Source organism: Balaenoptera ricei, chromosome 9 (assembly GCF_028023285.1).
Source record: "Balaenoptera ricei isolate mBalRic1 chromosome 9, mBalRic1.hap2, whole genome shotgun sequence".
NCBI lineage: Eukaryota > Metazoa > Chordata > Mammalia > Artiodactyla > Balaenopteridae > Balaenoptera > Balaenoptera ricei.
The window spans coordinates 1384128-1398569 of NC_082647.1; the positions used below are offsets into that span (position 1 = coordinate 1384128).

General features: G+C 45.8%; 1 protein-coding gene across 2 annotated transcripts in view; it reads right to left on the reverse strand.

Annotated features, from left to right (window-relative positions):
• Nucleotides 1-753: 753 nt before the first annotated feature.
• UBE3C (ubiquitin protein ligase E3C) overlaps nt 754-14442 on the reverse strand; it is a 118799-nt gene continuing 105110 nt past the window's right edge. For both annotated transcript variants that reach the window (XM_059932938.1, XM_059932937.1), the window contains exons 22-23: nt 11972-12102; nt 754-2268 (exon numbers count right to left, since the gene is read on the reverse strand). In XM_059932938.1, coding sequence (XP_059788921.1) covers nt 2098-2268; nt 11972-12102 — 302 coding nt within the window. In that variant the 3' untranslated portion in view covers nt 754-2097. The remainder of the gene's footprint in view (nt 2269-11971; nt 12103-14442) is intronic.

Here is a 14442-nt window from a genome sequence, read left to right on the forward strand (position 1 = left end):
CAGTATCAGAGTGGCACCAGGGCAGCGTGAGCACCGCGGTGTGATACCACTGCCCTCATCAGCTTTCCCGGGACACCAGGCAGAAGTCTATTCGCCGACACAGCCTGTGAGAAGTATCTGCAGCCTCTCCCATGGTGTGAGCACAAAACTACCAGCACCAAGCAGAGAGCAGAACGGAACCAGGAAACAGCAAACGAGACAATGGAGAAAGGAGAATCTTCCTGAAGTGTAATTTTCTCAGTAATGTAATGCTAAACCCAGTGAGACCTGGCGAGGTGAGGGTCACTTCTGGAGGGCCCGGAGAGCACGTACGGGAAGGGCTGTTACAGGTCAACCTTCTCGAAGCCTTGCTCAGCGCATCTCAGACGGCAGGCGTTACTGTCCAGCATACCTTCTCTGAAGCAGAGGCGGCTGTACCCTGTATGAACTGATGACATTTAAACAAGCCTGATAAAACTAACGTTCAGAAGCTGTGGTTTCACTAGGGCAGAACAGAACTAATTACAATGATTTGGGGTACGACTCCAACACAGACTTGGGAAAAAATTTAATGCAAATATTTAGCCACTGGAACATACAAATAAATATGCTCAGAATAGCTGAGGAAAAAAACCCAAGTAAGTGTAACTGCCCATTTCTCTTCAGTCCCAGATATTCCATTTCCAAAATACTGATAATGAAATATACAAATCAACTAATAAGAAGATATAGAACATCCAACACAAAATGACCTAAAATAAAAATAAAACCAAGGACAAACCCTAATTATTTTATTTCTGTATATCAAGACTACAAAGAGCATTTAAACACTTAATTTATTCTTCAAATTAAGAAATTATACATTTTGTTTCGATAACGGTCACGGTCTCGAAAGTGTCATTCAGTCCTCCCACATTTAGAAGTATATTGCTAATTCTGGCCAGTTCAACACGACAGCCCAGAGCTCCAGTGGCAGCGAAACACCAGCCGTGGGAGAGAAGTCGCGCGCGGTCCAGGGTCCTCCGCGGCCCCAGCATCTGTGTTCACAGGTGACGCTCTGAAACGCTCTCCGCTTTTGGAGACTTGTGGAGACTGAAACCACCCAGGTCCTGATAAAGTGCCGAATCCCGAGAGACTCACCCAGGCCCCGGGCGCCTGGGCCGCCCGCCCCTCCTACACAGCAGCACCGACGGGGGGCAGAGGGGGCGGGAGCGCGGCGTGCCCGCACATCCGGGAGGACCGGCCCGCGGAGCCCGGGCCGCAGTGCAAAGGCGCAGGGCCACTTTGGTTCAAGTGACTTGAGACGGCGCTGCAGGGTCTCCTCTCCCCGAGCCATCGTGAGTCACACACGCCGCAGGGACTGGACCGAGACCCCCTCCCCTGAAAGCTCTCCAGGCACAAGGTGGAGACAGAAATGGAAAAAGAAGGAAGTGCCCGCCTCATACACACCCTCACACAGTAACGTCTAAACCATCAAGATGCAGGTCAGCGGCAGGCCGGAAACAAGCATGCTAGTCCCATTTTGGGGAAATGGCTTAAAAAACACAAATAAAATATTACCATTGTTATCTACTTTCCAAACCTAACCACTGTGGGAAAAGGCAGCAGGGGGAAAAAAAAAAAGCCTTTAGTTTTACCAATTAGGCTTGTAAACAATTCAACCACACGAGAAGCAGTGGCCCCGAGAGCGAGAGCGAGCCCCTCCGCCCTCAGGCCCGTCTCTCTGCAGACCCAGAGCTGGGCCGAGCCACAAGCAGCGCCTCTCCCAGGAGCCCGGGCCGCGTGGCTCGGGCCGCGCTCGGCTCCACCAGCAAAGCCAAAGCTTCATCTTTGGTTAATTTCACTGAGTTGCCACCAGTCTTACAACTGTGCTCTTCTTGGCAAAATTACTAAGTTAGCCACGTGGCACATAACATTTGTTATTTTAAGTTATTTGAAAAGCAACGCCCATCTAAATATGAGAGCACAACTTAATAAATCATTTAAAAATGCAGGAAGAGGGGTGGCGGGGGAGGGACCCAGGAGAGCCAAGGGTCCAGCCTGGGCACCCTGCTGGCCTGAGGTGCCGCGTGGAGACCCTGGCCTTTGCCGTCGAGGGTGGGCCGCGGCCGTGCCGGCTCAGCTCAGCTCGAAGCCCGCGGCGCACTCGATGGCGTAGAGCAGCTTGCTTCGCAGCAGTGCCTCGTCCTGGAACTCGGGGAGCTTCAGCAGGTTCATGCAGGTGCTGGCCGTGGGCAGCCGCTCCAGGTCGGAGCCCCCGTTGTGAATGCAGAACGCGGGGTACAGCTCCTGGAAGACAGCGGGTGCGCAGGAAACCGTTAACAAGCACGGCCTGAAATGAGCTTTTCAGACTCACACACAAAAGCTGCCGCCCCCAGTCACCTTTCCCCAAAAGGACACTCGCCCTTTCACTGTGCTCAAGACTCAGCTCTGAATTTCTACCAAATACTGTACCCTGGGCTCCACGCATAAAAAGGGATAAAGAATAGCATTAATTCATGGGAGACACAGCCTTGTCAGTGAACAGGGCCTCTAAAGCTTTCATTTTTTAGTCTTTTAAAAATGTGTTTAAAATTCAAAAAGGTACAAGGGTAAAGAGCTGAATATATAAACCTCTGCTTATACCAAACTACAGGAAAGGCAGAAGCCCGTCTTCTCCAAACGAACCACACTGTGGGTCAGGCTCAGGAGTCACGTGGAAGCAGCAACAGGAAGCGTAAAACAATTTCAATCAAGGAGAGAAAAAGGCAATCTCTAAACATCGAAAGCAAAATGAAACAAATAAACCTATTTATTGGTGGCTTAATCACACAGAGAGGAATATTTCCAGTGTTTTAGAATTGCAAAGAGATCTTCAACGGCTTTCAGAAATGTCACAGTAAATTATTTGTATTGTTCTAAAACCACTGTAGTATGATGTATAACTATTAAGTATTTTTTTATGGCTGCTATTAATTTTTAATTAATTTTTTGGCTGCGTTGGGTCTTCGTTGCTGCATGCGGGCTTTCTCTAGTTGCAGCGAGCGGGGGCTACTCTTCATTGCGGTGCGCGGGTTTCTCATTGCGGTGGCTTCTCTTGGTGCAGAGCACGGGCTCTAGGTGCGCAGGCTTCAGTAGTTGTGGCATGTGGCTCCAGTAGTTGTGGCTCGCAGGCTCTAGAGTGCAGGCTCAGTAGTTGTGGTGCACGGGCTTAGCTGCTCCGAGGCATGTGGGATCTTCCCGGACCAGGGCTCGAACCCGTGTCCCCTGCACTGGCAGGCGGATTTTTAACCACTGCGCCAGCCGGGAAGTCCCACCATTATATAAGTATTAGATAGAACTATAACTTATAGTAGGACCCTAGAACTTATCAGAGGAAGCAAATGAACTAACAGGAGCCAAGATCATCATAGGTAAAGAAAGACCCCAACATAAAAATAAAAGAAATAAAAACCTTATATGCCTAAATTTCAATTTGAAATAGCAGTTTGAACTTGTGATGAATTTTCCTCTTGGGGACAAAAGAACGCCCATTTCCTAGCTCTGTCCACTGAAAAGGCCTGGACACAACGACCACCTGTGACAATGAACAGATCAAGTGCCTGGGTTTTGGTCTCTACCAACCTATTCTCGAAGAAAGGAAACAGGGCTTCTTGGGAAAACATCTGATTCCAGACGTGGGCCAGGAAATGTACGTGACAAGTGTTACTATCTTGTCATACCAAAAAGCAAGAAAGCAACCCAAAGCTACCTGGGACTCCGGAGCCCACATGAAGGCCCTCGCCCACCCATGTATGGGATACTGAATATCAAAGAGTGACTGCAATGGATTGAAACACATCAAACGTTAAAAGTTCATAATGATAATAAAGGAACCAAAATGTACTTTAGAAGATGCCAGTTATCCCCCTCAATGTTCTGATAACTTGTAAATGAGGAATAATCAAGATTTACTTGATTATTGTATCTTGGCTGTACAAACAGTCCTCAGGGTAACCAAAGAGTTGATGAGAAAAAGTAAAGTTTTCCTTCAGAGAAAAATCAGCTAAGAAAGGAAGAAATGATACAGCTGGAAGACGGCTGTCTTTAACCACAGTGAGGGATGGATCTAGGCGGTGACCGAGCACAGTGACTGCTCAGCCCCGCAGACGCCCGGATGCTGGAAACAGACGGAGCCGCGCTGCAGAGGTGACTCACGACCACTGGGTCCGACGCTGCGGCCAGAGGATGTGGGCATCACGACGGCGTCGGGGCAGTGTTGCTGCCAGAGGAAACATTCACATCTAGAATCTGCTGAAACCTCTAGCGACCAGTTTACAAGACACGCAGAGAAGCAACCCAGCTCCCCCACTGACCGGACCACAGGCACAGTCGAGGAGGGCGGGGCCTGCAGGCCAGGAAGGACTAGAGAGACGCCCCAGGCAGACGCAGCGCCTGGACTGCGGCTTGCCCGCAGCAGCCGCACCGATGCCGTCGGGCATTCGCAGTCATTTTCTAGACATAATAATGACGTTGTGGCTATTTTGTTAAGCTACAGCGTAAAAACTCCCCCAGCTGCCCAGTTCCCACCCCGTGAGCAGCAACGCTGTGGGTGTCTTGAGGACCTTCCACAGAGACCTGATGCAGAGACGAGAGAGTGTTTTCTCCCTCCTCCACCTAACAAGCATAACGCGCTAGCGCGTTATAGACGCTGTCTGCACCTGGACGGTTTTCCATCTGATAACGCGTCTCTGTGGCCTTCCCGCACCAAGCCGGTCTCCCCATTGCTTCTCTGTAGCTGCACGGGTCCCAGCAGGCACCTGCAGCGCTCTTTGTAAATGGACACTTAGGTCGGTTCCACTTTTTCCAAACAATGATGCAATAAGTAACCATGTCCTCCAGTCGTTTTACACTGGGCAAAAGCATCTGCAGGCTGAACTCCTAGACACTGTTCCAGGAGGAACACGCCAGGTCCTCTGATGGTTACAGATAACCAGTGACTCTCTCTGTGACACGTGAATGTCATTAGATACAAGATGTGATGTATACGATCCCTTCCAGCAGGAGCACAATAAAGTGGGGACTGTCTACCCAGACAGCCTCAGCCTGCTAGCTCTCGGGCCTGCGTGCTCTTGCCTTTCCACTACTGCAGGGTTTCAGAAGCCTGGCTAGTTAAACTTCCTTGCCAAACGTATGCAGAAAACGGCGACAGAAAAGCAAAATGGCAGCCCAGCTCAGGTGCCTGGTGAGTAGTGAGAACAAGGACGGTGGACCTCTGGTCGGCGCCCTTTACACTAGCATGCTCCCTCCCTAGAGCTGCGACAGGAGCGAAAACGCTTCAAATGCCACCGCAGAGGCAAGTCTATTCAGTGGTCTCTGCAGACACCGGCTCCAAATCCTCCTCTTGTGGGTGTAACCTGATAACTTTGTGGGGACAGCCTGGCAGGAAGCAGCAGGAACTCACACACATTCACATCCTTCATTCACCATGGCCTCTACTTCTAGGAGTGGATCCTAATAATCAGAGATGCAGACGATTTAGGTACAAGGATGCTGACGGCACTATTAGGAAGGAACAGTTGTAAACAACTAATAAAAAAAAAACAGTACATCAATTGTGGTAGACTCACATGATGTGACATTATGAAGTTTATTAAAAATATTTCAAAGACTATTTAATATGTGGAAAAATGATCCTGATGTAATGCTGAGTGAAGAAAGCAGCCTGTAAAACTGAACACGATACAGCTTAAGTTATATTTTAAAATCATGTCTATCTGCATAAACACATGCCCATATATATATATAGATACAAACACACATTCACGTAAAAACACGATAATGGTTAGAATGGGAGCAATTATAGGTATTTTTTTTCTTCCTTATACTTAACCACAACTTCCAATTTTCTATAATGAAAACATTAATTTTGTTGCAAGGAAAAAAAAGAACAAAACAGGAGTGCAGCTCCTGCCCTGACTGGGACCCTGAGCACGTGTCACGTCAGCCCACGACAGGTGCCTGAAGGGCCGAAACTGCATTTCAACTGGGTTTTGTTTCATCTACACGTTGAATGTAGCACATACTTTATGACATGGGCAAAACCGAGCAGTGAGAGCACGGCCACGAATTGCTGACTCCAGAGACTTACACGTTTCTTATCATCAGTCTTTACGCGGTTCTCTACTGGCAAATAAAAACTTCATTTACACAATCCCTGTCGGGGCTTCCCCGGTGGCACAATGGTTAAGGATCCGCCTGCCAATGCAGGGTACACGGGTTCAAGCCCTGGTCCGGGAAGACCCCACATGCCGCGGAGCAACTAGGCCCGTGAGCCACAACTACGGAGACTGCATGTCACAAATACTGAAGCCCACGTGCCACATCTACTGAAGCCCGCGTGCCTAGAGCTCGTGCTCCGCAACAAGAGAAGCCACTGCAATGAGAAGCCCGCGCACCGCAACAAAGAGCAGCCCTCGCTCGCCGCAACTAGAGAAAGCCCATGCACAGCAACAAAGACCCAATGCAGGCAAAAAAAACCAAAGAAACAAAAACTATATGGCATGTTAATATGTGCTAAAACCCACTGTCTTTACCCCTAATTATAGTTTATGTGCCACTTTATTTTTATTTTTTAATAAATTTATTAATTTAATTTATTTTTGGCTGCGTTGGGTCTTTGTTGCTGCACACAGGCTTTCTCTAGTTGCCGCGAGCGGGGGCTACTCTTCGTTGCGGTGCGAGGGCTTCTCATTGCGGTCGGTGGCTTCTCTTGTCGCAGAGCGTGGGCTCTAGGCGTGCGGGCTTCAGTAGTTGTGGTACGTGGGCTCAGTAGTTGTGGCTCGCAGGCTCTAGAGCACAGGCTCAGTAGTTATGGCGCACGGGCTTAGTTGCTCCGCGGCATGTGGGATCTTCCCGGACCAGGCCTTGAACCCGTGTCCCCTGCATTGGCAGGTGGATTCTTAACCACTGCGCCACCAGGGAAGCCCCTGTGTGCCACTTTAAATGTCTCATAAAAATGTTAGAAACGGAACCAAAAGAGAAACAGAAATAACATTTATTACATTTATTATTTAGCATTCTGAGTACACTGAGGGCAACAATTTTCTCAAATGCTTGAATATACTAAAATAAAAACATCACAGTTTTGAAACAGAAAAGGGCCTCTGAAGGCAGGGTCACTGAGTACTGGGTAAATGGATAAATGATTGGTAAATGCAAAGTTTGAAATATATTTTGCAGTTAAATGCCACATTTTACTGTTTCTATCATAATGCTAATTGAATTTCCTATTTGGGGTCTCAAAAGTTTAAAAAAAATGAAGTTCTTTGTTGAAATCTGAGTCAAGGGTACCATTTTGTGCATAACTAAACAGAGTACAACGGGAATTTGCATTAATTCAGAGTGAGAAAAATCATCAATTTATTATGTGGCCTGATGGCAACTTAACAATTTTCTACAGCACTTTAATGATTTTTTTGGTCTGTAACAATCACATTCATTAAACATATTAAACTTCAATTAGCTTTAGCAGATGCTACTCTTCGCCAATAATCTGGCAATAAGGAGTTTCATAACGTTTAAATTATGCATGCCTGCCACTGCTACTGATAGTACTTCAACTAAAAGCCATTCTCTTCTTTCAAATCTGAATTCTGTCAGCCCTTTCAGCACACACACTGAGCTAACCGGAAAGCATAAACATTACGGTGATTTCCCCAAATCTGGAGTCTAATGACAACCACAAAAGCATTTGAAAACTCTTAAATAAGTTTCGCATTTAAAATGTTTCAGATCATTGAAAAAAATGTGAAACAGGAAGACTGTCTCATGGCTTCCAGAAAGTTATTTTTCATGGTATAATGGTAACTCAATTATGATTATATGGGATCATCAACACAGGACCAGAGAACTTTCACTATAACTCTACTTGGGATTTTGAAAGTTAATGTAAGTCCCTCAACTTTTCCTGTCCTCCAAACCTGTAATACTCCTACTGGCTCTTCCACTGGCTGCCAGAAAGTCTAGAACCTTCCAGCAAGACTCCTAATTTTTACTGAAGCAAAAACCACGGGCTTTAACTAATTAACCAGGAGCTGGCAGAAATCTCTAGGTCTTCCACCCAGCTTTTTTTTTTTTTTTTTTAAGTATTTTATTTTATTTTATTTATTTATTTTTGGCTGTGTTGGGTCTTCGTTTCTGTGCGAGGGCTTTCTCTAGTAGTGGCAAGCGGGGGCCACTCTTCATCGCGGTGCGCGCAGGCCTCTCACTGTCGCGGCCTCTCCCATTGCGGAGCACAGGCTCCAGACGCACAGGCTCAGTAGGTGTGGCTCACGGGCCCAGTTGCTCCGCGGCATGTGGGATCTTCCCGGTCCAGGGCTCGAACCCGTGTCCCCTGCATTGGCAGGCAGACTCTCAACCACTGCGCCACCAGGGAAGCCCCCACCCAGCTTTTTGATGGAGTAGGTCCCTCCAAACTTCCCTTCTTGAAACTAGATGCTTAGTTTTCTTACTTCTAGGTTTGGTGTGGTTTTGAAACTGGAAGATACTGTAAGCTTTGTCTCTCATAATAAATGTTACTGACAAAATTACCTAATCATGTTAAAATCTTCATATATAAGAATTTAATTCATATGACTGTTTAGAGAGACAACACTAACTGTTCCGATGGGAAACCTCCTATATTAGCTCCATGTATTTGTGCCGCTGGCACTTCTCATCTGCCTTCTTCCTGCTCTTTAGATCCTACACGGCCAGATTTAAAGACTTCGCTACAAGCCCAAGAGGAACCAAAACGCAAACGCAGAGACATGTTTCTTTCACGTTGTTGCCCAATTTTCATTAGAGTCACAGAGGCCAATTTTCATATCTGGTTCTGCAGGCCAGGGCTTAAACCCACGAAGTAGATCCATCTATTTCTTTTGGGAGGAGGAGGGATTATATACCAAGCTAGAAGCATCACTAAATCTTCCTGAGTCACTTTGTTTAGGTGTGTCACTTGCACACAGTTTTTTTCTGACTCAGTCTGAGTGTCTTTCTTCTAATAAATGCGTTTACTCTACGCACGTTCACTGTTGTGACAGCTCAGCTCGCTCTCATTTCTCTGTTTTCTGTTTTATGATCGTCCACGTTAACTTTGTTTTCTATTATCTGGTAAATAGAGTTGGTTTGGTCGCCTTGTTTTGCATGTTTATTTCTCCCTCTGAGAATTTGGAAGACAGAGAAGGGATTTTAGTTCTGCTAGATCACTGAATAATATTATTCAATAATTGTTTATATTCATGTCTTTATTATTCATTGCACCTGAAATAGTCAGTGATTCACCTCCTACGAAAAACAGAATCACTGCACTTATGCCACACCCCTTTCCCCATTTCTCTACTTTACTGCTCTAGCTCTGATGGCACTTTTGGGGATGCTGTATTAAGCTACTGATGTCAATTAAAAAAAAACACCTTAACTGAGGTGTAATTTACATACTGTAGTATTTGCCCATTTAAATGTACAATTTAAATCCAACTTCAGGGCTTCCCTGGTGGTGCAGTGGTTAAGAATCCTCCTGCCAATGCAGGGGACACGGGTTCAATCCCTGGTCCGGGAAGATCGCACATGCCGCGAAGCAACTAAGCCCGTACACCACAACTACTGAGCCTGCGCTCTACAGCCCGTGAGCCACAACTACTGAAGCCCAGGCGCCACAACTACTGAAGCCCGCGCGTCTAGAGCCCGTGCTCTGCAACAAGAGAAACCACCACAGTTGAGAAGCCTGCGCACCGCAACGAAGAGTAGCCCCCGCTCGCCGCAACTAGAGAAAGCCCGCGCGCAGCAACGAAGACCCAACACAGCCAAAAATAAATAAATAAAATAAATTTATATATAAAAAGAAATAAATCCAACTTCAGAATGTTGCCATTTCCCCCCAAAGTTCCCCATTTCCACCCATTTAAAGCCATTTCATGTAAAAGGAATCACACAGTCTGTAGTCTATTGTCTGAGTCCTTTCACTCAGCACAATGTTTTCAATGCTCACACACGTGGTAGTCCGTATCAGCAATCCATTCTTTTTAATTTCTGAATGTATCCCGTTGCCCGGAGAGACTACATTCTGTTTATCCATGACCAGTTTATGGGCATTTGGACTGTTTCAGTTTTTGGTCATTATCAGTCAGATTGCTCTGAGCGATCCCGTGAGAACTGTGTGAACACACGTGAGTCCGCTCGTTCCCAGGAGTGGAAGGGCTCCACTGTACTGAGGGATATTCTCGGGTAACGTGCCAGTACCCGCTGAAAATGCTAAACAAAGACTGGAGGAAACCGGCCAGTAAACACAGCGTGCAGCCTCGGCTTGGACTGCAGACCAGGGAAGCCGAAGTCCATGGAGGACACTGCGGGACGGCGGGGCCACTGCAGGTGCTCTGGACACCGAGGGGCAGGTGCAAACAGGAGGGCTGAGCCCCCTCCTTGAGTGGATTCAGGGGGTCTGGGCGAGGCCTGAGAATGTTTTAGCTCCGACAAGGTCCCAGGTGGTGCTGAAGCTGCTGGTCTCAGGACCACACTCTGTGAAGCAGAGGCTCAGACAAGCTCAGGACATCACTGCACGTTCCCTACTTTTGATCACTTAACTGTGGCTGTGTAAGAGGGTACTGAGGTGGTCGGAAAAATGTGTAAGAAACATGACGTCTTCAGCTTTTACTCCCAAATGATTCAGAAAAGAAATATACGTATATAGAGAGAATGATAAAACAAATGTGGCAAAATGTTAACAATGGGTCAAAGTGGGTTAATAAGTTCTTTGTTCAATTCTTGCAACTTTTCTATACATTTTAACTAATTTCAAAGTAAAAAGTTGAAGAAAAGAACAACCGATACATAACTCAGTGTCCAATGCAAGGTTATTGGAAAGTGAATGCCAATCCAGTAGGTTTCACAAGCAGACGCGATATACAATGCTTACCTAACTTGATATTATTTTATGTTATATATACCATTGTGTGCCTCTTTAAACTATTAAATATAGCTTTATTTCTTTTACTATGAATAAGGAAAACATAAACTGTCCCATGACCAATTTTATTTTATCTTTTTTATAAATTTATTTATTTATTATTTTTGGCTGCGTTGGGTCTTTGTTGCTGCATGCGGGCTTTCTCTAGTTGCGGCGAGCAGGGGCTACTCCTCGCTGCGGTGCACGGGCTTCTCATTGCGGTGGTTTCTCTTGTTGCAGAGCACGGGCTCTAGGTGCCCGGGCTTCAGTAGTTGTGGCACGCGGGCTCAGTAGTTGTGGCTCGCGGGCTGTAGAGCACAGGCTCAGTAGTTGTGGCTCACAGGCTTAGTTGCTCCGCGGCATGTGGGATCTTCCCGGACCAGGGCTCGAACCCGTGTCCCCTGCACTGGCAGGCGGATTCTTAACCACTGCGCTACCAGGGAAGCCCCCCATGACCAATTTTAATTGCTAAGAATATTAAGCCAGTTTATATGAGATCAACATGAATCACCAGAAACGACACAGTAAGGCCAGGTAACATGAAATAAGTAACAGTGAGCAACTAGGAAAAAATATACTACTGCTCATGCATCATTCTTCCCAAACACCCGATATCAACATTCGTAGCCTGTGTTTTCTTCAGTTCAAAAGTGAAACCAGCCTGAGCCGCACAGACGCGTGACACTGATCATTCACGCACGGCACAGTGCGCCCGCCCGGCTGCAGCAGCTCCTCGCTTTTAACCCCCAGCACAGTGACAACCCTCACAGCAAGAGGTCGACACTGCGAACGCAGGGAAAAAAACCCCAGATGAAACCAGCACCAGGATACACAGATAATAACCAATCCTTCAGTGATGGAGCTGAAATACGCAGTTAATGAGGCTAAAAACATAGTACCAAAATAATAAACCAGGTGTTTTGACACACTGTCAATACTATTCTCTGAAAACAATGTGTACGCACTACTTCATTCAGCCCCATCTGCTACCCTGCTGGCTTTCTTAGGTACAAGTTGGCGTTTAAAGCCAGCTGTGGCGAGCTTGTGTACCTTAAACCCCAAGAGAGGGGGGCGGGAGCAGCTTGTCACAAACTTGAGCAGTTTGCGCTTTTCCTCATCCGTGAACCCTTCCACAACTCTCCAGAAGACTCTGATTACGGGGTGGTCAGCAGAATAGCCTCCTATGACAAAAGGAACAGACGTTTTTATTAAAAACGAGGTAACTGCAGAAGCAAGATTCTCCTAAAGGCACCAGAGGAACAAACTTATAAGAGTGATTCCTTTTCGTCGTGCCTGTCCAGTGATGAACAGTCTTTTCTTCTCTCAGCTCATGGCTGAAAGCTAACTCTAGAGAAACACCTTTATTCTGTCCTGGTAGATGATGGGCAAGTACACAGCAAGGGGAGAAGCTTCAGAAGGTAAAATACCAAAGGCCAGAATGAGGAACAAACACCCTGCAGCTACAAGATGAACCCTGGCAGCAAAAGATGCCGCAAAGGGGTGTGAGTTTTAAGAACTCTGCTAGGGGTTAAAAATCAGCCTCTGTTGAGTAGCAAACCCTAAATAACAAAGGATTTACATGATTGTCACACATCTAGAGATAGCAGAAACACTGGGATTTTTATTTTTAATAGAGCTAGTTTACTTTGCCAACACATCTTAGTATCTAAATTTGTTTTATCACCCATCCTTCCGACAACAAGGTAGAGACCATGGTTACCAACCAACCCCAACACTCAATTAGACCACTGTTCTGAAGTGGGATATCTGCTACCTACAGCTTTTAATCTAGTTAAGTGCTTCCTAAAACTGAAATAATTGCTATATGTTGTTCCCTCATTGTTAATATACTACAGAAGTATCATCAATAAAATATCTTAAGTGCATTAATTGGCACCAAAATGAATATGGTAATATTTTAAACCTATTTACTAGAATAGGAATAGCTAGGATCATTAAAGGCATACGCTTTCAGTGCAGACAGGATAACGCAAAGAAGCCAAGACCACTTCTTGGCAAAGGAAAGCTTGGATTGATTTCATTCTTTTCAACAGAAGACTTGATAGTGAGGACAATGTGACCTTAGGTATTATCTGCCTTTAGAGTTCAAATTTAGAGCAATACAAATTAATTACAGAAAGGGGAGACACATGCACACATTTATATACATATAAATATACACACATGGATATACGTAATTTACTTTAGTAAATGTATAGTTCTGAAACCATCACCACAATCCAGTTTTAAAACATATCCATTTCCTCAAAAACCCCCATGTCCACCCCATAGACAACCATGATCTGGTCTGTCTCTCAGGGTGCTTTTAAAGATGTTTCACTAAACGAAATTGCACTCACGGTGCTGTGCAACTTTCACTACGATCCATTTCCAAAACCTTTTCAAAATTTACCTTGGAGAAAAGGTTGGGAAACAGCACTCAACAGAACAGAGGAGTCTGGATAGGTTTCTTTTTACAATTGTCGTAAAATATGTAACATGAAATTCACCATTTAAACCATTTTCAGGTGTATAATCCAAGGGTGTTAATTACATTCACATTGTTGTGCAACCATCGCTGCTGTTTCCAACCCAAACGTTTCCATCACCCCAAGCAGACACTCCTATAACCACTAGGCAGTAACTTCCTGTGCCCCCTCCCCAGCCCCTGGTAACCTCACATCTACTTTCAGTGACTAGGAATTTGCCTCTTCCAGGTATTTCATAGAAGTTGAATCATACAGCATCTGTCCTTTTGTGTCTGGCTTATTTCACTTAGCGTAATGTTTTCAAGATTCATCCATGTTGTAGCGTGCATTTGAACGTCATTCCTTTTTTAAGACTGAGTAATATTCCCATTGTATGTCTACAACACATTTGTTTATCCATCATCTGTAGGTGGACACTGGGGTTGTTTCCACCTTTTGGCTCCTGTGAACAATGTTGCATGAACACAGGTGTTTCAGTCCTTGCCTCCAAACCCTTTGGATATAGACCTAGGCGTAGAATTGCTGGATTATTATTTTTTTAATATTTATTTATTTGTTTGGCTGCGTCGGGTCTTAGTTGCGGCACGTGGGATCTTCACTGCGACACATGGGATCTTTTGGTGTGGCGCACGGGCTCTAGAGTGTGCGGGCTTAGTAGCTGCGGCACGCAGACTCCCTAGCTGTGGTGTGAGGCATGTGGGATCTTAGTTCCCCGACCACGGATTGAACCCACGTCTCCTGCATTGGAAGGCGGATTCTTAACCACGGGACCACCAGGGAAGTCCTGAATTGCTGGATTATATAGTAATTCTATGTTGAGCTTTTTGGGGAACCACCAAACCATTTTCCATGTTGGCTACTTTACATTCCCACCAGCAATGAATGAGGGTTCCAATTTCTCCACATCCTTGCCAACACTTGTTATTTTCTGTGTGTGTGTGTGTGTGTGTGTGTGTGTGTGTAATAACAGCCGTCTTAATAGATGTGAATATATCTCCCTCTGGTTTTGGTTTACATTTCCATAGTGGTTAG